Genomic DNA, 25,815 nt, shown 5'->3' with positions numbered 1-25,815 from the left:
GATGGAATGTTGCTGGGAACATCAGACTTTATGGCTTGGTTTATGGAGGGCTCCTCAGAATTCATGGCCCCCTGGTATCTTATGGTCAGATATTCAGTCTCTATAAGAGACTGGTATCAAAACAAGAGTTGCTTATCAAAAATAGAGTAGCTACTTGCCAAAATGAGTATAGTTTTTCTCCCAAAATGCAGGATGCCTCCATTTTGATTCCCCTATTAGAACTTTCCATCATCTCCATACAGCTCCCGGACCTGCCTTGATCAGCTAGAGAAACTCCTCTTGCTTTGAAGCCCTCTCAAAGCTGAGAACCTTTTGCGTTAACCTGAAAATGGGTCAGAGCAGCATACTCACGTGGCATATGTTGCCTCTAAAATCCAAGGGGGCTCACCAAGCACTGTGTCTCTTTCTTAGTGGTAGGTAGAGTAGCAACCTGATGTTCATTTTAGAGGAAATATCCCAACTTATTGACGCTAAAGTGCAAGAAGTTCTGTGCCAGTGGTGCTCAAAGTGCATTTGATTATGTTATATAGAGAATGTGCCAAAGTTTGTTAGGAGAATCATACCAGGACTTTAAAGCAAAACAAATCTATGCTCTCTCATTAAAAATTATATAATATATTATATTATATGAGATATAATATATTGTATAAAATATAATAAAAAACATATGTATATACATATATATGTCACTTTTAAAAGAAACAGCCTGTGGCTTGCTATACTGAGCCTTAGTAGATATTGACCCCTGGTGGGTACTGAATGCATGCCCATGAGACACCTGTATTCATCATAAACTTAATATTATCTAACTAGACATAAAGTCAAGCATCAGCACACCATCATCAAGTGGAAACAATGTAAACAGAACTATACCCAAGCAGATCCCAAAGCCACAAGGAAGTTATATGAATAGGTGGTTCACACTCCCAGCATGATGTTTCTGACTTCACTGACATACCTCCCACATCCCACTTCTGTGGACTCATGGTTATTTGCTTCTGATCATTTGCCTGCAGAGGGGAAAAAAAAAAAATCTAACAAAGTTTATAGAAAGTTCTGTACGATATGGTAGCTCTTGCCCTAAAAGGACTTCTGTGACATTCAGCTTCATTTAGGTGAACCATGAAGAGCAACGTGAAAGAAGTATCTCCCTGTGAGAAAACTTCAAGAACTATAACTTAGTGGATACTCTGCTTCATGCAACTGAAGACATTTTATATGATATGAATTTTCCATATAACACTGCTGCAGACAAAAGAGCTCTGTAAGTCAATAGTATGATATCCATTGGATTTACAGGTCTTGTCTTGCATCCCATCACTCAGAAGCAGTTGGTACTGATCTTATAGAACAGTGACATGGCTATTAAAAACTCAGTTTCCTTGCCAACTGGGGGATCATGCTATATTGAGATGTGAAGATGGTGTGGTCCTGCAGGATGAAATAAATTCTCTAAACCTTTCATTAATATATGATGCCCTGGGAATTCCCTGGTATTCCAATGGTTAGGATGTCGGGCTTTCACTGCCAAGGGCTTGGATTTGAACCCTGGTTGGGGAACTAAGATCCCACAAGCCACGCAGTGTGGCAAAAAAAATACACACACACACACACACACACACACACACACGTGTGTGTGTGTGTGTGTGTGTGTATAATGTCCTTTCTCCTCTCCAGGAACCAAAAGAGTAGAAATGGTGGTTATGCCGCCCACAGTTTAACCAATGACCCTTTCACAAAGTGTTTCTTTCCTGTCGCCATGACTTTGGGTTCTGCTAGTTTAGCAGTTTAATAATTAGGGTAGAAGTACATCCTTCAGGCACATGAGAATTTTGTGAAGTGGACAAGTAGAAATGTCTTTTAATCAGAAAATAAAGAATCACAATTTAGGTGAGAAGACAGGACTAGAGGCAGCAGTTTGAGAGTCATCAGGTATCAGATGTAAAGGTTTAAGAGAGGATTAATCCTCTGAAGGAGAATGCAGACTGAACAGCCAGCCAAAGACTGTGCCCTGGGAAATCCTGCAAGCAGAGGCTCGATGGAATGAGAACAGACTGATGCAATTGTAATAAAAATCAATGAGACATTTCTAGTTTTAAGTGTTATTTGGCAGCCCCTGACTCAGCCTCTCCCAACTGCTGCCTACACTAAAAGACAAAGAAAAATGATAAAATGTATACCAGTGCAGAACATGAAGCCTGACAGGTTGCTGACTGCCAAGACGAATTATCCTGATTTATGAGGCCAATGGAGTTGAATTCAGAAAAACATTTGGTGGCCCACCCATAGTCTGCTTCATGAGTCAGAGCAGATCCAACCCTCTGAAAAAAGGTAGGATGTCTGGGCATCCTTCCCCCATTGTTGGCTTGGTGACTCAGAAAGCCAGGATCCATACAGAGCTGCAAACTGAGCAATCAGCGCTCTTTTGCCTACAAAATCCCAAATCATGCTTTTTGGTTATAGTACTGTTAGAGGCTAGCATCTTTCTGTGTATTTCTGAAGACTGCAACTTCCAAAGTTCATTGGGAAAGGATGGAGTAGGAATGGAGAAGCAGGTACTGGTCCATTGTGGCCTGGCAGATTTGTCCCTATGAACAAAGTCTACAGACAGAGTGCTGGTCACAGTGTTTTCTGAGCTGATAGCAGATCATGAATTCCATTGGTTTGTTTTGTCAGAGAACCAGTTAGCTCCTATCCCTCAGGCAGTAACATTAGGACCACAATGTCCCATCGAAGTATAGCAGAGCAAGGTAAGAAGAAACACTGGGGCTACCCTGGACGTGGGCATACTAATCTGGTCTCTAGCTAAAGATCTAAGAGTAGAGCCAAAGGAAATCCATACTTCCACCTGGGCATATGAAGAGTATACTGCCTGTAGATGAGAAAAAAAAGAGCGGAGAAAACTGTCCAAACTGACTTAAGGTCTTAATAATTTCCACCAAATCTAGCACTATGAAAAGCTATCACATGTTCATGTGTTTTATTTCCTCAGGTTAGCATTCCTGGTTTTGTCTCCAGCACCTACTAACTAAAGTCAATCTTGCCTGACAATCTTTGAAAAAGATCCAGTTCTTAGTTCACCTTACCCCACAGATTTCATGTTTCAGATTATTGTCTGCTTCTCAAGACTGCTCTTAGACTTGGGTTATCTTTTGCTCCCTACCCATAGCTAGTGGCCAGCCCTGCCTACTGACATACAATTTGCCTCAAATCCTGGGAACCCTGGTCCATATCAGATACCCAAGCCCTTTTCTCACCCAAGAGAGATATAAAAAAAATATAGAAAAAGGAAAATGAACATAGTCCAGAAGATTCAGAGTTTTACTTATCTCTGAAAGTGATTTTCATTTAGAAAACTGTTTGACACCCTCAATAAGAAAGCAAGAAGTTATGGCCTGTCCAAAACATATTCAGAAGGACAAAAGAAGAGAAGATGAGATAAAACCCAAACTGAGAATTATGTGTATGTCTGAAGAGTAACCCAAAAGAATTTGGACAGAAGTAATAGTAAATCAAAGACAAATTGAATAAAAATGTCCAGACCTAACAGAAGACTTAAAGATAAATTAATGAAATGAATGGAAGAAGACTCACTTCTAGACATACCATGGGAAAGAAATTAGATAACAAGGATCTTATAGACATTAGGCAGACTAAAACAGATTACTTATAAATGACCAAAAATCTGGTAGTCCTCATGTAGAGCTTCCACTATAACAGACTTTGTAACAAATTTGCAGGGATACAATTTGAAATCCAAGTTATTGTGTAAGTATGAACCAAGTGTGAGCCAATGTGTTCATGTGTAACGGCAAGAGAAAAATGAGAGACTTCAGAATAAGCATACCGTTCATGTTCGCTTCTTTAAGGAAATCTTAAGTATATATTCAGCTAATTAAGAAAAAAATCAAAATAAGAGTTCCAAATGAGGAAGTTGTGCTATAAAATATGGGCAGTGGACATTAAAGCCCATTAAACATCATTCATTCATTCATTCATTTAACAAGTATTTATTGAGCCATTACTATGTGATAAGCATTGGGAATGCAACAGTGAACAAAACTGTTGTCCAGGAGTTAGTGGGAAACAAAGAAAATTCAACAAGTAATTATAATCATCAATGTATGCTATGAAGCATATAGTAGAGGGAACTAGCCTATTTTAGGGGTCAAAGAGGATAAACCAGAAATGAAATTCTTAACTGAGACCTAAAAGGTTGCTAAGAATTAGTCAGGCAAACAAAAGGAGGGGAGAGAGTGTTCTAGACAAACTGAAGAGCTCTTATAAGCCTCAGAAGCAATACAGGACATTTGAAGAATAGAAATATGTTTGAGAATTCCCTGGCAGTCCAGTGGTTAAGACGCTGCGCTTTCACTGCCAAGGCCGTGGGTTCAATCCCTGGTCAGGGAACTAAGATCCCACAAGCTGTACAGCATGACCTAAAAAGAAAAAAAAAAGTTCACTGTAGGTGGAACTTGGAGACCAGGCTAGAAAGATAGTCTGGGCCTGGATAATGACTGTAAACCATGCTAAGGGGGTTGGCTTTTATCCTAAAGGTAAGTCAAAATATTATAGAAAAGTTTAACAGGAAATAGATGACCAGATTTGAGAAAATCTGATTTGAAAAAATTCAGGAAAAAGTTTCTTATATGTAGATAATGGATTGTACTGTAGCGTAGGTAAGTGGGTAGATTCAAAATATTTACCAAAAAAAGACATTTAGGAGACAATCAATAGGATATGGTGGGACTTCCCTTGTGGTGCAGTGGTTAAAAATCCACCGGCCAATTCAGGGAACACGGGTTCGAGCCCTGCCTGGTCCAGGAAGATCCCACATGCCGCAGAGCAACTAAGCCTGTGCTCCACAACTACTGAGCCTGCTCTCGAGAGCCCACGAGCCACAACTACTGAGCCCGTGTGCCACAACTACTGAAGCCTGCGCACCTAGAGCCTGTGCTCTGCAACAAGAAAAGCCACCGCAATGAGAAGCCAGCGCACCGCAACGAAGAGTAGCCCCCCCAAATGCAGCCATAAATAAATAAATAAATAAATAATTTTTTAAAAAATAGGACGTGATGAATGATTAGACACTGCAGAAAAGGGAGAGGAGGAGTTAAGACTGACTAGTAGTTTCTAGCAGGGGCTATTGGGTGGATAGTCATGCTGCTGCTGAGAGGGGAGATATTGGAGAAGGATCAGGTTAGGGGGATAGTTCAGTTAGGGACATTTTGATTTGAGGAACCTAGAAATCATTCAAGTAGACAACTGGGTATATGAATCTGCTGTTCAGGGAAAAGATCTGTCCCAATGTAGAGATTTTTGAGTTAAAAAGCAGTTGTCAAAAAGATTGGCAGACATCAGGAGAGGCAGGTGGGAGGGGCCCTCCAGGAGGAGTAGGAGAGGAGCAGAGGGCGATTGCTCCACCCACTCAGGCCCGGGTAGCCTGCTGAGCTCCCAGGTGAGGTGCCCTGCCCTCTGAGACCAGGGGTGGGGGGCACACCTGGGCCCCTTCTGTTCCTTGAGCCTAAGGCCCACCCACCACAGCCCCCAGGGCCTTTTCCAGCCCTGTGGGTCCTAAGCATAGGCCCCACCCACCACCCAAACCTCACCCTTGCTTAGGCCCCACTCTCCACAGCCAAGGCCTTCCCCCGCTCTCTGTTTTTTTTTTCTTTTCCCTCTTCCAATTTTTTACTATTGTGGTACTGATGTACCTTCCAGTTGTTGATTCATCTATATTTTTATTTTTACATTCTTTCTAACATATCTGTTAGTTTCCTGGTCTAATTTTATTTTTTATTTTGTTACTCTTCTCTCTCCCCTTTTTTTTTTTGCCACCCCACGCAGCTTGCGGAATCTTGGTTCACAAGCCTGGGGTCAGGCCAAAACTCCTGTGGTGGGAGCTCTGAGTCTGAGCCACTGGATTAACAGAGAACCTCAGACCCCAGGAAATATTCATTGGACTGAGGTCTCACAGAGTTCCTCTTCTCAGCACCAAGACCCAGCTCCACACAATAGCCTACAAACTCCAGCGTTGGAAGCCTCAGGCCAAACAACTAGTAAAACAGGAAAACAATCCCGCTCAAAAAAAAAAAAAAAAAAAACGGACGGCAAAAAAATATGTCACAGATGAGGAGAAAGGTAAGAACCTACAAGACCAAATAACAGAAGAGGAAATAGGCAATCTACCTGAAAAGGTGTTCAGAGTAATGATAGTAAAGATGATCCAGAATCTCGGATAGAATGGAGGCATGGATTGAGAAAATACAAGAAATGTTTAACAAAATCTAGAAGAATAAAGAAACAAACAGAGATGAAAAACAAAATAACTAAAACGAAAAATACACTAGAAGGAATCAATGACAGAATAACTGAGGCAGAAGAACGAATAAGTGAGGTGGAAGACAAAATGGTGCAAATAACTGCCAAGGAGCAGAATAAAGAAAAAAGAATGAAAAGAATTGAAGACAATCTCAGAGACCTCTGGGACAACACTAAATGCACGAACATTCAAATTATAGGGGCCCTAGAAGAAAAAGAGGAAAATGAAAGGGTCTGAGAAAATATTCAAAGAGATTATAGTTGAAAACTTCCCTCACATGGGAAAGGAAATAGTCACCCAAATCCAGGAAGCACAGAGAGTCCCATACAGGATAAACCCTAGGAAAAAACACACCAAGACACATATTAATCAAACTAACAAAAATTAAATTCAAAGAAAAAATATTAAAAGCAGCAAAGGAAAAACAAAAAATAACATATAAAGGAATCCCCATAAGATTATCAGCTGATTTCTCAGCAGAAACTCTGCAGACCAGAAAGGAGTTGCAGGATATACTTAAAGTGATGAAAGGGAAAAACCTACAACCAAGATTACTCTACCCAGCAAGGATCTCATTAAGATTCAATGGAGAAATCAAAACCTTTTCAGGCAGCCAAAGCTAAGAGAATTCAGCACCACCAAACCAGCTTTACAACAAATGCTAAAGAAACTTCTCTAAGTGGGAAACACAAGAGAAGAAAAAGACCCACAAAAGCAAACCCAAACAATTAAGAAAATGGTAACAGGTAACCTTGAATGGAAATAGATTAAATGCCCCAACCAAAACACACAGACTGCCTGAATGGATACAAAAACAAGACCCGTATATACGCTGTCTACAAGAGACCCACTTCAGACCTAGGGACACATACAGACTAAAAGTGAATGGGTGGAAAAAGATATTCCATGCAAATGGAAATCAAAAGAAAGCTCGGGTAGCAATACTCGTATCACATAAAATAGACTTTAAAATAAAGACTATTACAAGAGATAAGGAGGGACACTACATAATGATCAAAGGATCAATCCAAGAAGAAGATATAACAGTTATAAATGTTTATGCATCCAGCATAGGAGCACCTCAATATATAAGGAAGATGCTAACAACCAGAAAAGGAGAAATCGACAGTAACACAATAATAGTAGGGGACTTTAACACCCCACTTACACCAACAGACAGATCATCCAAACAGAAAATAAATAAGGAAACACAAGCTTTAAATGACACAATAGACCAGATAAATCTAATTGATATTTGTAGAACACTCCACCCCAAAGTGGCAGAATACACTTTCTTCTCAAGTGCACATGGAACATTCTCCAGGATAGATCATATCTTGGGTCACAAATCAAGACTTGAAAAATTTGAGAAAATTGAAATCATATCAAGGATCTTTTCTGACCACAACACTATGAGACTGGAAATCAATTACAGAAAAAAAACTATACAGACTGAAAGTGAAGGGATGGAAAAAGATGTTCCATACAAATGGAAATCAAAAGAAAGCTGGAGTAGCAATTCTCATATCAGACAAACTAGACTTTAAAATAAAGACTATTACAAGAGACAAAGAAGGACACTACATAATGATGAAGGGATCAATCCAAGAAGAAGATATAACAATGGTAAATATTTATGTACCCAGCATAGGAGCACCTCAATACATTAGGCAAATGCTAACAGCCATAAAAGGGGAAATCGACAGTAACACAATCATAGTAGGGGACTTTAACGCCCCACTTTCACCAATGGACAGATCATCCAAAATGAAAATAACTAAGGACACACAAGCTTTAAATAATACATTAAACAAGATGGACTTAATTGATTTTTTTTTCAGTTTTTAAAAGGAAGACTTATTCGACAAGTTTCATTTAGCGCAATACACCTAAAAGGAAAATCACAATACAATGAAAAGATTTAAATCAAGGCCTCAGAATTTCATACAAACACCAAGACCAAAATCCTAAAGTATTGGTATTGCGTCTCAAATTTTCCCCATTAACTTAAAAAAAAGCTTAAACTTACGTGCCATAGAGGTTATTAAATGAAACTAGAATTAATAAACATGCCAAATGTTTCACTTCTAATTGTAGACACAGCTCCTATATTGAGTTTTACAAAATAGCATGTCTTTCAACAATGCATCCAAACAGTGTTCAATGTAATGTGGTGTAAGCAACATTTAACATAATTCAACTGCTTTAACCTAAATAAACCTACTGCTTAAATACATCCTACAATGTAACTAACTTGAGAAAAGCTGAAAATTATTTAACAGTAATAGATTACTCAACCTAGTTACATCCTAAATGAATGTTTGTGTTCAAAAATACTGAAACTTAAGTCTTTAAAACAATCCTGATTTCCACTTAGAGTAAGCATAAATCACAAGCTTGTACTGCAAAACTGTTAAAACTTAAGTTTTACTTTTCTTTTAAAAAATGTTGACCAAGAGTCAGTGATCAGAATCAATTACATTCCCCATCCACCACTCATACTGGACATGCTAGGCATCCCTCCCATTCCATTCACTCCCATAGATGCTCGGCTTCCACTACTGTAGTAGCTGCTGTTCAGTGCTCCTTGGCTGCCTATGCAGTATTTGATTGAAAATCACTGGAGTTTCCGTGTAAAACTTGGTCATATCCACTCATGCTGCTCTGGCCACCATAGCCACCTCCATAACGACCACTCAGCTGCTGGCTGGCTGGGCCGCCATAACTGGACCGGTTTGACAAGCCCATGCCTCCCATCATTTGGCTACCATAAGCACCACCGCTTGCTCCTGCTGTAGAATTCAAGAACTCTACATATCTGTGTTCGTAAGCACCACCACTTGCTCCTGCTGTAGAATTCAAGAAGAGTTCTACATATCTGTGTTGCATATTTGCTTTGTCTTTTGCCATAGCTGTCACAGAATCTTCATGAGTTGCAAACTTGACATCTGCTTCACCAGTTGCTCTGCCATCAGGACCAATTTCAATATGTACTCTCACAGGGTTGAGTGGTGAAAAAAAATTATAAATGTCATTCTCAGTAGTTCTGTAAGGTAATCCCTGCATGTGTACACAGTGTCCTGTTGTGCTCTGGAAAGTAGAGCCACCATCCCCATATCTGTGCTCTGACATTCCTGAAAAACAATAACTGAGGTCTCTTCCAAATCTATCTGACTCAAATCCATAGCCATCATTATAGACATTATAATCATCATAGCCTCCATAACCTCCACCATAAGCACCACGCCTCATCCTTTCAAAGCCAGCTCCTCTTCCAATGCTGCTATATACCCTCTGCCAGCCCCAGGTCTGTCATAGGGACCTGGCCGCTTCATGGGCATAAGTTTTCGTGGTGGATCATAGTGAGTTCTAACTTCAGTTCGACTGCTCTTAAAGATTTCAATATACCTGTGCCCTATTCTTTCCTTGTGTTTCTTTAGAGCCTTTTCAGCTATTTCCTGTGAAGCAAACTGCACGAAGGTCTCCCCCATACTGCACCCCTGGAAGTCCACCGGCAATGTTATCCCATTTGGCACAATTTTCAACCCTGAGAAGAACTGAACAATTTCTTCCTTGCTACATCCAAAGGGGAGTCCTCTAAGCCGTACAAAACCGTCATTGGCCGTGTCAGGACCATTTGGACCAGTATGCTTCGACACCCAATCCATTTCAATGTTGTTTGACTTGAATACTTCAACATATCTGTGTCCCATAGTTTCTCTGTCTTTTTTCAGGGCCAATTTGACTTCATCTTCTGATTCAAGTTCAACTAAATCCTCGCCACTCGGTCTGCCTTCTCTGGTGTAGATGAAACGAACACCTTGAGCCCCATTTTGAATTTTGCAGTCAGAAAAAAACTGCTGCACTTCGTTGGCCGAGCAAGACCAAGACAAGCCCCGGACCTTCACCATGAATCCCTCGCCACCTTTGGTGCCCAACATCAACGTCTCTTAGGGGGTCCTGGCATCAAAACAGACTCCACACACAACTTCACCACGGCTGAGAAGAAAATCAATTGATATTTATAAGACATTCCATACAAAAACAACAGAATACACATTTTTCTCAAGTGCTCATGGAACATTCTCCAGGATAGGTCATATCTTGGGTCACAAACCAAGCCTTGGTAAATATAAGAAAATTGAAATCCTATCAAGTATCTTTTCTGACCAAAATGCTATGAAACTAGATATCAATTACAGGAAAAAAAACTGTAAAAATATACAAACACATGGAGGCTAAACAATATGCTACTAAATAACCAAGAAATCACTGAAGAAATCAAAGAGGAAATCAAAAAATACCTAGAAACAAATGACAATGAAAACATAATGACCCGGGGCTTCCCTGGTGTCGCTAGTGGTTGAGAGTCCGCCTGCTGATGCAGGGGACACGGGTTCGTGCCCCGGTCTGGGAAGATCCCACATGCCGCGGAGCGGCTGGTCCCGTGAGCCATGGCCGCTGAGCCTGCGTGTCCGGAGCCTGTGCTCCGCAACGGAAGAGGCCACAGCAGTGAGAGGCCCGCGTACTGCAAAAAAAAAAAAAAACATAATGACCCAAAATCTATGGGATGCAGCAAAAGCAGTTCTAAGGGGAAGTTCACAACAATACAATCCTATCTCAAGAAACAAGAAAAATCTCAAATAAACAACCTAACCTTACAACTAAAGCAATTAGAGAATAAAGAACAAAAAAATTCCAAAGTTAGCAGAAGGAAAGAAATCATAAAGATCAGATCAGAAATAAATGAAAAAGAAATGAAGGAAATGATAGCAAAGATCAATAAAACAAAAAGCTGGTTCTTTGAGAAGATAAACAAAATTGATAAGCCTTTAGCCAGACTCATCAAGGAAAAAAAGGGAGAAGACTCAAATCAACAAATTAGAAATGTAAAAGGAGAAGTAACAACTGACACTGCAGAAATGCAAAGGATTAGGAGAGATTACTATAAGCAACTATATGCCAATACAATAGACAACATGGAAGAAATGGACAGATTCTTAGAAAAGCACAACCTTCTGAGACTGAACCACAAAGAAATAGAAAATTTAAACAGACCAATCACAAGCACTGAAATTGAAACTGTGATTAAAAATCTTCCAACAAACAAAAGCCCAGGACCAGATGGCTTCACAGGCGAATTCTATCAAACATTTAGAGAAGACCTAACACCTATCCTTCTCAAACTCTACCAAAATATAGCAGAGGGAGGAACACTCCCAAACTCATTCTGAGAAGTCACCATCATCCTAATACCAAAACCAGACAAAGATGTCACAAAGAAAGGAAACTACAGGCCAGTATCACTGAAGAACATAGATGCAAAAATCCTCAACAAAATACTAGCAAACAGAATCCAACAGCACATTAAAAGGATCATACACCATGATCAAGTGGGGTTTATCCCAGGAATGCAAGGATTCTTCAATATATACAAATCAATCAATGTGATACACCACATTAACAAACTGAAGAATAAAAACCATATGACCATCTCAATAGATGCAGAAAAAGCTTTTGACAAAATTCAACACCATTTATGAAAAAACCCTCCAGAAAGTAGGCATAGAGAGAACTTACCTAAACATAATAAAGGCCATATATGACAAACCCACAGCCAACATCGTCCTCAATGGTGAAAATCTGAAACCATTTCCACTAAGATCAGGAATAAGACAAGGTTGCCCACTCTCACCACTATTATTCAACATGGTTTTGGAAGTTTTAGCTACAGCAATCAGAGAAAGAAAAGAAATAAAAGGAATCCAAATCAGAAAAGAAGAAGTAAAACTGTCACTGTTTGCAGATGACATGATACTATACAAAGAGAATCCTAAAGATGCTTCCAGAAACCTACTAGAGCTAATCAATGAATTTGGTAAAGTAGCAGGATACAAAATTAATGCACAGAAATCTCTTGCATTCCTATACACTAATGATGAAAAATCTGAAAGACAAATTACGGAAACACTTCCCATTTACCACTGCAACAAAAAGAATAAAATACCTAGGAATAAACCTATCTAAGGAGACAAAAGACCTGTATGCAGAAAACTATAAGACACTGATGAAAGAAATTAAAGATGATACAAACAGATGGAGAGATATACCATGTTCTTGGATTGGAAGACTCAACCTTGTGAAAATAACTATACTACCCAAAGCAATCTACAGATTCAACGCAATACCTATCAAACTACCAATGGCATTTTTCACAGAACTAGAACAAAAAATTTCACAATTTGTATGGAAACACAAAAGACTCCAAATAGCCAAAGCAATCTTCAGAAAGAAGAAAGGAGCTGCAGGAATCAGCCTCTCTGACTTCAGACTATACTACAAAGCTACAGTAATCAAGACAGTATGGTACTGGCACAAAAACAGAAATATAGATCAATGGAACAGGACAGAAAGCCCAGAGATAAACCCACAGACATATGTTCCCCTTATCTTTGATAAAGGAGGTAAGAATATACACTGGAGAAAAGACAGTCTCTTCGATAAGTGGTGCTGGGAAAACTGGACAGCTACATGTAAAAGAATGAAATTAGAACACTCCCTAACACCATACACAAAAATAAACTCCAAATGGATTAAAGACTGAAATGTGTGGCCAGACACTCTAAATCTCTTAGAGGAAAACATAGGCAGAACACTCTATGACATAAATCACAGCAAGTTCCTTTTTGACCCACCTCCTAGAGAAGTGGAAATAAAAACAAAAATAAACAAATGGGACCTAATGAAATTTAAAAGCTTCTGCACAGCAAAGTAAACCATAAAGAAGACGAAAAGACAACCCTCAGAATGGGAGAATATATTTCCAAACAAAGCAACTGACAAAGGATTAATCTCCAAAATATACAAACAGTTCATGGAGCTCAATATGAAAAAACAAACAACCCAATCCAAAAATGGGCAGAAGACCTAAATAGGCATTTCTCCAAAGAAGATATACAGATTTCCAGCAAACACATAAAGGGGTGCTCAACATCACTAATTATTAGAGAAATGCAAATCAAAACTACAATGAGGTATCACCTCACACCTGTCAGAATGGTCATTATTGAAAAATCTACAAAAAATAAATGCTGGAGAGGGTGTGGAGAAAAGGGAACCCTCTTGCACTGTTGGTGGGAATGTAAATTGATACAGCCACTATGGAGAACAGTATGGTGGTTCCTTAAAAAACTAAAAATAGAACTACCATATGACCCAGCAATCCCACTACTTTACATACACCCTGAGAAAACCGTAATTCAAAAAGAGTCATGCACCACAATATTCATTGCAGCACTATTTACAATAGCCAGGACATGGAAGCAACCTAAGTGTCCATCGACAGATGAATGGATAAAGGAGATGTGGCACATGTATACAATGGAATATTACTCGCCATAAAAAGAAATGAAATTGAGTTATCTGTCATGAGGCAGTTGGTCCTAGAGTCTGTCATACAAAGTGAAGTAAGTCAGAAAGAGAAAAACAAGTACCGTATGCTAACACATATATATGGAATCTAAAAAAAAAAAAATGTTACTGATGAACCTTGTTGCAGGGCAGGAATAAAGAGGTAAACATAGAGAATGGACTTGATGACATGGGGTGGGAGGGCAAAGCTGGCGCGAAGTGAGAGTAGCATTGACATATATATACTACGGAATGTAAAATAGTTGGCTGGTGGGAAGCGGCAGCATACCACAGGGAGATCGGCTCGGTGCTTTGCAATGACCTAGAGGGGTGGGATAGGGAGGATGGGAGGGACTCTCAAGAGGAAGGGAATATGGGGACATGTCTATGCATACGGCTGATTCACTTTGTTGTACAACAGAAAGTAACACAGTATTGTGAAGCAATTATACTCTAGTAAAGATCTATTAAAGGGACTCTCCTCGTGGCACAGTGGTTAAGAATCCACCTGCCAATGCAGGGGACACAGGTTCAAGCCCTGGTCCACGAAGATCCTACATGCCGCAGAGCAACTAAGCCCATGTGCCACAACTACTGATGGCCTAGAACCCGTTCTCCACAACAATAGAAGCCACTGCAATGAGAAGCCCTCACACCACAATGAAGAGTAACCCCCACTTGCCGCAACTAGAGAAAGCCTGCACACAGCAATGAAGACCCAATGCAGCCAAAAATATAAATAAATAAATTTATTTTTTTAAGAAAAAGATCTATTAAAAAAAAAAAAGATTAGCACAAGAATGTTCATAGCAGCTTATTCATTTTAGCCACAAACCAGAAACAACCCAAATGTTCATCAATAGGGGAATAAATACACATTGTGGTATATTCATGCAATGGAATACTACTGAGCAATACCAAATAATGAACTATTGACACACATAATAAAATAGATGATTTCAAAAACGTATTGAGAAAAGAAGCTAGACACAAAACACTGCCTACTTTATTATTCCATCTATATGAAGATTTAAAAGATGAAAAATGCATCTATACTGATAAAAATTAGAACAGTTGTTGCCTGGCATTGCTGGGCAGCAGGAGGTGGAAGGGAGAGACATGAGGGACTTAAATAGAAAGTGGCTGGAGGCACCTTGCTGTGTTGATGGAAATGTCCTGTGTTTGTCTTGACTGGGTTGTTTATTACATGAGGGTGTACAATTGTCTTAAATGATCAAACTATACACATAAGATCTGCACATTTTACTGTATGTCAATTATACCTCAATAAAATTAATTAATGAAAACTAGGTTTTGTAAAATTTTAGTGAATTTTTCAAAAATATTCAGAATTTCCACAAGTTCCTACTATTATCACATCTACCCACTGTATATATGTGCCCAGATAGTGCCTTTCTTCCTGTTTGCAAAAATGAATTATCTGTGCTCCTAAAGCCAACCCCTCCATTTGAGAACTAGATCCCATTCTTTCTCATCTCAGCTCATCAAGGACATAACTCTAGTAATTCTCCCCACGCCCTCCTGCACATTAACTCTTCTCTCTCTACTGGATCATTCACACAAGCATAGAAACATGCTCTAAAACATCCCATCCTAAAACAGAGAGAGGAGTTGTCCCTTGACTTGACACTTTCCTCCAGCTCCCACTCTAGTTCTCCACTCTTTTTATAAAAAAACTCTTCAAAAATGTTGACTGTATTCTCTGTTTTATAAGTTCTTTCCATGTATTCTCTTAAACCTACTCCAATCAGAGTTTTGCCACTGATACTCAACTCAAACTGCCTGCCAACATCAACAATAGGCTTTATGTGGCCAAATCCAATGGTCAATTCTCAGTTCATTGATCTCTCTTTTCTCCCTGAATCATACTCTTCATTTGCTTTTAGGAATCAGTTTTCCTTTTACCTCATTGGCCGTTCCTCCTTTGTTGGTTCATCTTCCTCAACCTGATCTCTAACTGTTGGGTTTGGCCCTTCTTTTCTTCATGTCTAAACTCACTTTCTTGGTGAGTAAGTGGCCACAACCAATCTTATGGCTTAAATATAATTTATATGCTGATAATACCCAAATTAAATATATATATATATATATATATATCTCCTCAAGACCCACATCAAGGATCCCACCAAGCCCACAACAATAACTAGTTCCCAGTAGAGCTCAGAAGGAAAGTTGCATGATATACTGAAGAGGAGGAATTACCATATACACAGAAAACACAGCAGTTAAAGGACAACTTGCATTGTCAGAAATCTGGGAAGCATGTTTAGAGTATATTCTACAGGGGTCAGTCCAAGGAAAAAAGTAAGGAAGGATCTGTATGGAAACAACCTAAGTGTCCATTACATATGAATGTATAAAGAAGATGTGGGATACTACTCAGCCATAAAAAAGAATGAAATTTTGCCATTTGCAGCAACATGGATGGACTTGAAAGGTATTATGCTAAGTGAAATAAGTCAGACAGAGAAAGACAAATAGTGTATGATATCACTTATATGTGGAATCTAAACACGTACAACAAACAGTGAATAAAAGAAAAAAAGAAACAGAATCACTGATATAAGAGAACAAACTAGGGGTTACCAGTGGGGAGAGGGAAGAGGCGAGGGGCAATATAGGGGTAGGGGAAAAGAAAAAAGAGATTATTATGGGATTACATGAAATCATGTGCGTGAAACTTTTGAAAATTGTAAAGCACTATAGAATTTAAAGAATCTTTCATTCAATTAAAAAATTAGAGGGCCTCCCTGGTGGCGCAGTGGTTGAGGGTCCGCCTGCCGATGCAGGGGATACGGGTTCGTGCCCCGGTCCGGGAGGATCCCACATGCCGCGGAGCGGCTGGGCCCGTGGGCCGTGGCCGCTGGGCTTGCGCGTCCGGCAACGGGAGGGGCCACGACAGTGAGAGGCCCACATATCGCAAAAAAAAAAAAAAAAAAAATTAGAAAAAAATAAGATAGGATCTGGCCAAATTTATTAACGTAGGTGCTCTTACTTAGGATTGGAGATTTAACATGTTTGTTGAGTCTCTGTGTATGACTCTAGCAATTTGCTTGGTTGCTAGTGGGCCTGGCTTCAATGATGGCCTATAGCGAATGAAACTGAGATGCCAAAACCTCTTTGGGATTCTGTAAGAATGAAACCTAAGGCCTAGGGAAATGGATATGGTGGAGCAGATATTCCCAGCCACACACTAACCATACCTACTTGGGGCCTAGATGGTATTCCATTCACCAAGATATGAATAAATTAATAAGTAAGAAAGAATTTATCAGTCATTAAAATGTATGCATTTACAAACATAAAACTTGATATTTAATTATGTGTAATATTAGGCATTTTACGGGTTTTACATTTTTAATTTTGAATTTGTTCTTCAAAAATATTTTTAGGGCTTCCCTAGTGGTGCAGTGGTTGAGGGTCCGCCTGCCGATGCAGGGGATGCGGGTTTGTGCCCCGTTCCGGAAGGATCCCACATGCCGTGGAGCGGCTGGGCCCGTGGGCCATGGCTGCTGAGCCTGCATGTCCGGAGCCTGTGCTCCACGATGGGAGAGGCCACAATGGTTAGAGGCCTGCGTACCGCAAAAAAAAAAAAAAAAAAAAATTAAATATTTGAAGATGACCAGAATATACCATTATTGAAAAAAGCAAAACATAAGAGTATAAGCAATATGATAAAGAGCCTATTAAATACACTTATGTGTGTGTGTGTGTGTGTGTGTGTGTGTGTGTATGTATGTGTGTGTGTTATTTTAAAAAAAGACTAGAAGGGACTTCTGATTTCAGCCAAGCCTGATTCACCTTCCCACCTAAAACAGCTGAACAATTAAAGAAAATATATAAAACAACATTTTTTAGACATTGGCCATCAAGCTATACAGAACAGTGATTCCTTAGAAAGAGGAAACAAACAATTGCCTCCGCCTACTGTCTGGACAGAATTTTCAGGCCAGAGCACAGGAAAAGAGAACTTAGGTGGAGCCCAGTGATATGCCTTAGTTGAGGAGACAGAGCAGGATGTCCAGATAAGCCAAGGCAGGTATGATACGCTGGGCACAGTACTGGAGAGGAGAGAGATACATAGTAAAAAGTTCTGGAGATCTGCAGAATGTCACCCTTTGAGTTCTCAGTTAAATACTGATGAGAGCATGTTTATGAAGAAACTACTTAAGGCTAGGGAAATAACCAACTGAAAAGAGCAGAAGGTACAAGCCCTGGGACTCAGAGCTGGGGATAGTGAAAAATTATAAGGGTAGAAAATAGTGGAGGGAATTCCCTGGTGGTCCAGTGGTTAGGACTCTGTGCTTCCAACACAGGAGCATGGGTTCAGTCCCTGGTTGGGGAACTAAGATCCTGCATGCCTCATGGAATGCTGAAAAAATAAAAAGAAGAAGAAAATAGTGAAATAAAAAGGTGGAAAATTGTACTTCATAGGCATTGCCTCAGCAGTGGAATAAAAATTAGCTCTGGATTAAAGGTTACTCTGGTCACATCTAATGAAGTTAAAAGCAAGCTTCAAAGGATCAAAATATTTCTAATTAGTTATGTCCAAAACAAAGCTCAGGAATAATTATAGGAGTGCAAAAATATACAGCACCTAACAAGGTAAAACAACAATGTCTAGCATCTAATAAAAAGTTACCAGAAATAAAGAAAGCAGGAAAATACAACCCATTATAAGTAGAAAAAAATTAATAAATAGAAACATACTGAGAAATGAGACAGGTGATATAATTACTAGACAAGAATATTAAAAGTTATTATAACTATATTCCATATGTTCTACAGGGTAGAGGAAAGACTGAATAATAAATACAAACATGGAAAATAGTAAAAAGGCGCAAATTGAACTTCTCATGAGGATGGAAATAGCAGTTTAGACGTTGCAGAAGAAAATTTTTGTGAATTTGTAGGGATAATAATAGAAAATATCCAATATAATTTTTCTATGTATATGTCCAGATTAAAAACAAAACAAAAGATGGGAAAAAATGAATAGAAAATCAGTTGTGAGACAATTGTAAGCAGCAATTGGAATTCCTGAAGGAGATTTAACTTTAAATGTGAATGAACATCAAGAATAATCAGACACTTGAGGATAGTCTCTAATGTGGACGAGACCAATAGAAATAGTCAAAAGGAACTTGAAGAAAAGTAGGTAACAGGAAAAAAAATCCTATTAAAAAAAACAGCAATGTAAAGTATCCTCAAAGAGAAAAAAGAAGAGATAGCATCCATGAAATAAGATGATAAATCTATTTTTAAAAAGGATGACACTTAGAGAACAACAAAATACTTTTGGAAATGGAAAATATAACAATAATTATAATAAAAATTAAGTATTAGTTTGGCCAAAAGTTTCGTTCGGTTTTTTCCGTAAGATGGCTCTAGTAGTGCTTAGTCGTCTTTAACTTCATTCCAAACAATTTTGTTAGACTGTATTGTGACAGCTGTCATATCAGCCTGCATTAAAAAAAAAACTTACTGGGACTTCCCTGGTGGTCCAGTGGTTAAGAATCCACCATCCAATGCAGGGGACCCAGGTTCAAACCCTGGTTGGGGAAATAAGATCCCACATGCCGCAGGGCAACTAAGCCCCTGGGCCACAACTACAGAGCCCATGTGCTCTGGAGCCCACATACCACAACTAGAGAGAAGCCCACACACCACAACAAAAGATCCTGCATGCCATAGCTAAGACCCCATGCAGCCAAAAATATAAATAAATAAATAAATAAATAAATATATATATATATTTTAAACAAAATTGGTGAATTTTTTTAAAAGAAAGTTTTGTTTGTTTAATTTGGCTGTGTCGGGTCTTAGTGTGGCACACAGGATCTTCATTGCAGCATACAGAATCTTTAGTTGCAACATGCAGGATATTTTTTAGTTGCAGCATGCATGTGGGATCTAGTTCCCCGACTAGGGATTGAACCCGAGCCCCCTGCATTGGAAGTGTGGAGTCTTACCCACTGGACCACCAGGGAAGTCCCAAACATTGGTGAATTTTTTTGTGTGTGTGTGATATGCGGGCTTCTCACTGTTGTGGCCTCTTCCGTTGCAGAGCACAGGCTCCGGACGCACAGGCTCAGCGGCCATGGAGCACGGGCCCAACCTCTCCGCGGCATGTGGGATCCTCCCAGACCGGGGCACGAACCCATGTCCCCTGCATCAGCAGGCGGACTCCCGAACATTGGTGAATTTTTGTGTAGCCATTTTAATATTAAAGATAGGAGGGAAAAAAGCAACATTTTTAGCATATTATGCTTTATTATTTCAAGAAAGGTAAAAATGCAACTGAAATGCACAAAAAGATTTGTGCAGTATATGGAGAAGGTGCTGTGACTGATCAAACGTGTCAAAAGTGGTTTGCAGAGTTTCATGCTGCAGATTTCTCACTGGACGACGCTCCACAGTCAGGTAGACCAGTTGAAGTTGATAGTGATCAAATTGAGACATTAATCGAGAACAATCAACCTTATACCACGTGGGAGGTAGCTGACATACTCAAAATATCCAAATCAAACGCTGAAGATCATTTGCATTAGCTTGGCTATGTTAATCACTTTGATGTTTGGGTTCCACGTAAGTTAAGCGGAAAAAAACCTCGACCATATTTCCGCATGCTATTCTTTACTTAAACGTAACAAAAACGTTCTGTTTCTAAAATAAATTGTGACAGGCAATGAAAAGTGGATACTGTACAATAATGTGGAACGGAAGAGATCGTGGGGCAAGGGAAATGAACCACCACCAACCACACCAAAGGCTGGTCTTCATCCAAAGAAGGTGACGTGTATATGGTGGGATTGGAAGGGAGTCCTCTATTAAGAGCTCCTTCCAGAAAACCAAACAATTAATTCCAACAAGTACTGCTCCCAGTTAGACCAAATGAAAGCAGCACTCGATGAAAAGCGTCTGGAATTAGTCAACAGAAAACGCATAATCTTCAATCAGGACAACGCAAGACCACACGTTTCTTTGATGACCAGGCAAAAACTGTTACAGCTTGGCTGAGAAGTTCTGATTCATCCACCATATTCACCAAACATTGCGCCTTCAGATTTCCATTTATTTCGATCTTTACAAAATTCTCTTAATGGAAAAAATTTCAATTCCCTGGAAGACTGTAAAAGGCACCTGGAACAGTTCTTGGTTCAAAGAGATAAAAAATTGGGGGAAGATGGAATTATGAAGTTGCCTGAAAAGTGGCAGAAGGTAATGGAACAAAAGGGTGAATACGCTGTTCAACAAAGTCCTTGGTGAAAATGAAAAATGTGTCTTTTACTTAAAAACTGAAGGAACTTTTTGGCCCACCCAATAGAAGAATTCAAAGATAAAACTGAGGAAACCTCCCAGAAAATAAAACAAAACCATAAACTGAAGGAAAATGAGTGATGAAAAAGAAGAAAGAAAGAAAATTTAAGGGTCAATTGAGCTCCAACATCCAAATTTGGAAAGGAATGAAAAAGAAAAAAGCATATAGGACATCACTGAAGAAATAACACAAGAATATTTCCTATAATTGAAGGACAAGTTTTAGGACTGAATGAAACTCATTGAGTATCTAGCACAACAAATGAAAAAGACCCACATCAAGGCACATCATTGTTGAATTTCAGGTCTGGGATTAGGAAAAGATTGTAAGAACTGTTAGAGAAAAAATAGGTCACATGCAAAGAGTTAAAAACCAGAATATCTTAACACTTTTCAACAGTAACAGTTGAAGCTAGAAAGCAATGAAGCAAGAACAGCATAAGGGAATATTATTTCTAACCTAGATATCCATCCCTGCCAAACTATTGGTCATGTGTAAGGATAGGATTAAGATATTTTTGGACAAACAAGATTTTTTTTAAACAACTTACTTCCCACATACCCTTTCTCAGGAAGCTGCTGGAGAACCTATAACCAAAAAGAAGGAACAAACCAGATGACACACTCAAACTGGGTAACTGAAGAGAGTTTAATAAAGGGACTGTTTAGAAGGGTGTGGACAGGGCTTAGGGGAAGCAGTAAGGAGTAGTACAGCACTCTGGGCCTAGTAACAGCTCTAGGCCTGAAGGGGCAAGGGGAGAGAGTGGTTACTGGAAGCCAGAGACAATGCTATCTGAAGAGGACTACCAGGCAGGAGCTGTGGCTTCAGACAGAGGGAAGAAGTCAGGAGAATAAATACCCCATCCTCACTTCTCTCCCTAACATCGAATGCTGAGTCTCCCATTGGCCAAACCCAATCAAAAGCCAAAGAGAATGGCATATCTCAGAGTTATTGAGGATTCGGTTCCAGACCACCACAATAAAGCAAACATTGCAGCAAGTCACACATATTTTTTGGTTTCCCAGTGCATATAAATGTTATGTTTAAACTATACTGTGGTCTATTAAGTGAGCAGTAGCATTATGTCTTACACAACAACAAAACAAAACAAACAAAAAATGTATGTACCTTAATTTAAAAATACTTTATTGTTAAAAAATGCTAACCATCATCTGAGCCTTCAGTGAGTAATAATCTTTTTGCTGGAGGAGGGTTTGAAATAGTGCAAGAATTACCAAAATGTAACATCAAGATACAAAGTGAGCAAATGCTGTTGGAAAAATGGTGCTGAAAGACTTGCTCAATGCAGGGTTTCCGCAAACATTTAATTTGTAAAAAATGCGTTATCTACAAAGCGCAATAAAACAACGTATGCCTGTACATAGCAGGGTGGCAAAGGGAGCAGAGGAGTTGAGGGAAGAGAGTGAGGCAACTGGAATATTGGAATATATCTAGTACAGAGAGAGATACAGGATCCAGGAAATGGGATCCAATACAGCACCATTGCAAAAGGATTTCTCAACTTGAAGATGAAGCAAATACCTGGATGACTCCTATGTACCATAATCCAGATTGGAACAAGACATTGGAGAATTACAGGATGAGTGTCTTAAATTTTAAATAAAGAAAGAAAGTGAAAAAGAAAACAGTAGATTACCTGACATGTTTAATATTATGAAAGGATATTTACAATTCTTCCTAAAAGTTGGGAGAGTAATTTGTCAGAGTTGTACAGCAAACTAAGCAAAGGAACTAGGCAACTATTAACTGAAGAAAAATAAAAAGTAGTGCCAGGGAGGAAAAATAAGAGTCTGCATAATTAACTCAACCATGAGTATAATGTGTATATAAAGGTCATAATAACAAATATTGAGTATTCATCTAAGAATATGACCAGATGAGGGGATGAAAAGAGGGAAATATATTTGTGTCTATGAATGTGGGGGTGATAAATAGCAACAAATAGTTAATATTTAAAACTGAAATATTAAGAAATAGCAGTATAGGCATGTTATTTAGAAATATGAGTATAAATACCAGAACAGCCAGCTAAAAGACTTGAAAGCAGTGACTCGTGGGAGACAGAGGTAGAGGGAGTAGTCTTGGGGGAGAGATGGGTCCAGAGACTGCATTCTTCATTATAACCCTTATAGTACAATTTGGCTTTTTAGACTATGTACATGCATTAATGTGACAAAAATTTAAATTAAATAAAAACCCTAACAAACTGAAGATTTTTCTTTCATTAAAACAAAATTAAAATGTGGCCAACTCCTTTACACCAGTACAGTAAAATACACAGAATCTTGTTTGTCCTGTCTTCTTCCATGGTTTCCAGGTTTCCTCTTCTCTGTGCTCTAGACCCTCACATTTTAGTAAATGAAGATTATTTAGCGCCTTCACAAAGAATGGGGAAGAATTAATAAAAAAATGTTTGATGAGTATAAAGAGGTCCAAAGGGATAGGAATCTGGGGCAAGTCTTTCTGGCTAAAAGTTCTTATAACATGAGATATGAAAAAGAATTATAGAATGTGGGGATTTCTTCAGAAGTTTCCTCCCTCGAGAGAGATTTTTATTAAACAAATACATTCTGCAAATGCTGTCAAGTATAGCAACAACTAGTCCTTCAGTGCATTCACTCAGCCAGTGAATTCAATATTCAAGACAAACCTAATGCTTAAGCTAAAATATAACAAAAAATAATTAAATAATAGTAAAAGCTAACAGTAACTGAGCAGTTGCTAAGTGATGAGCACTGCGCTGAGCATTTTATTGCATTATGTCATTTGAAACCTCACAATAATCCTAGGAGTTAGATTTGACTATTTCCCCATTCTACATATGGGAAAATCTTTTAAAGGATGAGTAACTTATTCAAGGAAGTAGCAGTCTGGATTTAAACTCAGATCTTACTCAAAAGCCCAAGCTCTTATAAAATTCCAGTGTATTTTGAATGAAACCAAAACTGACAATCAGGGGGCTGGGGGTGGGAATGGGGAAGATAAGAATTCACTCTGGCTGTCAAGTCTCAAGGCAGGACTACAGGAGTAGAAGAGAAAGTTACTGGGGACCAATTAACACTGCAAAAGAATGATATTACTTTACAAAAGAGTGCCACTGCAGACTGTCACATGAGCACTACTAGAATAAACCAAAACACATGTTAACTAATTCACCAAACACTTATTGAGTGACCTCTGAATTGGTCACTGATCTGGGTACTGGCAATACAATTTCTTCACGTATATAATATACTTAGAAATGAAAAATTTGTTGAAGAGCCACTAAAGAATTGGAGGCCCTTTGCTATCCTGAGAACAAAGCATAATAAGTTTCTTAGCAATTAATTGTTATACTATGGCTTTTTCAGTAGAGGGCACTAGGCGATCAAGATAGTTTTGAACATCAAGTGGCAAATAGTTAATAGAAGCATCTTTTTAGAACTGTGTAGTCATTATTTTAAAAAGCATTATCAAGGGTTCCGAAACTGGAGTAAGTCACGAACCAAAGAAAAGAGGTTTAATATATGAATATTGGTGAGATCACTAAGGTTAATATTCTAGATGCTTGCATAATTATAGATTTCTTTTGAGTGCTTCTATTTATAAAATGATTTTCATGACTTATTTGCAAGTCTCTATTAGGGCCACCAGGAAATGTCAGTTTAGCACCTAGCACTTGTGAGAGAGATAGCCTAGGGTAGTGGAATGAACTATGGGTCAAAAGTCAAAAGGCTAGAGTTTGAGAGCACTTACCCACCTCCATCCTCCTCCCCACTGGCATTTACTAATTATGTGGCCTGAGGGAAAATTATGTAATTTCAGGTTCCATACCTCTAAAATATTGATAATTTCTCCCCTGTTTATGAATGTAAAAATGTATTGCAAAATGTTGTAAATATGTAAGGTACTATAAAGTGTGAAAATTCAAGCTGTTAGAAAAAGAAATTCCAGAAACTAAATGCAATATACCCTTTTGATTCCAGGCCTATGGAGACTGGCTTTAGAACCTTCTGACAATAGTGTATATCTTGCTAGTGTAGACAGAGATAAAAGGCAGAAATCTACTGTCACAACTTCAGGGTACTTTCTCCCCTCTTAAGATTTTGCAAGTCTCTTTTCTACCCCCCGTATTGAAGAAGTACAAATTAATGAAAATTTGCTAAAAGATCTTTTTATGATGTAATCATCTCTATCAACAAACTTTCATTAATTTGCATAGACAAATTCTCCAGTTTTCAGGAAGAAAGCACATCCAGCTGTACACTTTTCATGAAACACACACGCACACACATACACACCCTGTTTGCATGCCTAATTAGCAGTATGATCACTCAACATCACTTCCAAATGCCTTGATGAGTAATGTTTCCATTAACAAATCATGGACTTTTGCATTCTAATCATCCTAGAACCACTGGAAACTACTGGTATCACATAAGACTATTGGAAAATTAGCATTCTAAGTTCTTTTCTATTTATCTTATTATTCATTTGGTTATGAAATTAACAAGTATATTTCGAACAGCTACTATATATGCTAGGCCCTGCGGAAGGTGCTAGAGCTACAATAAGGAGGAGGGAAAAAACTAGCACAGTCCCTACACACTCATGAAGTTCATAATCTGGAGGGGGAAACAGACCAAAAAAAAATGTGAGGAGAAAAATAAAATAGCTGTGAGTTGTGAACATTCCATGAAGAAAAGAAATAAACATGAATTCATTATGTTAAAATAGAAACAAA

At 38.7% G+C, this 25,815-nt stretch overlaps 1 protein-coding gene across 1 annotated transcript; it reads right to left on the bottom strand.

Annotated features, from left to right (window-relative positions):
- Positions 1-8,795: 8,795 nt before the first annotated feature.
- On the bottom strand, positions 8,796-10,257 carry LOC103088714 (heterogeneous nuclear ribonucleoprotein H-like). Its single transcript, XM_082931523.1, is given in 3 exon segments — positions 8,796-8,915; positions 8,966-9,607; positions 9,610-10,257. Coding segments are annotated over 3 exon segments (1,383 nt in total). The 5' UTR covers positions 10,231-10,257.
- Positions 10,258-25,815: the final 15,558 nt, after the last annotated feature.

Source organism: Lipotes vexillifer, unplaced genomic scaffold, assembly GCF_000442215.2.
Source record: "Lipotes vexillifer unplaced genomic scaffold, Lipotes_vexillifer_v1.1 scaffold821, whole genome shotgun sequence".
Taxonomy (NCBI): Eukaryota; Metazoa; Chordata; class Mammalia; order Artiodactyla; family Lipotidae; genus Lipotes; species Lipotes vexillifer.
The sequence above is the reverse complement of the archived record's forward strand: the minus strand, read 5'-3'. Positions and strand labels throughout refer to the sequence as shown.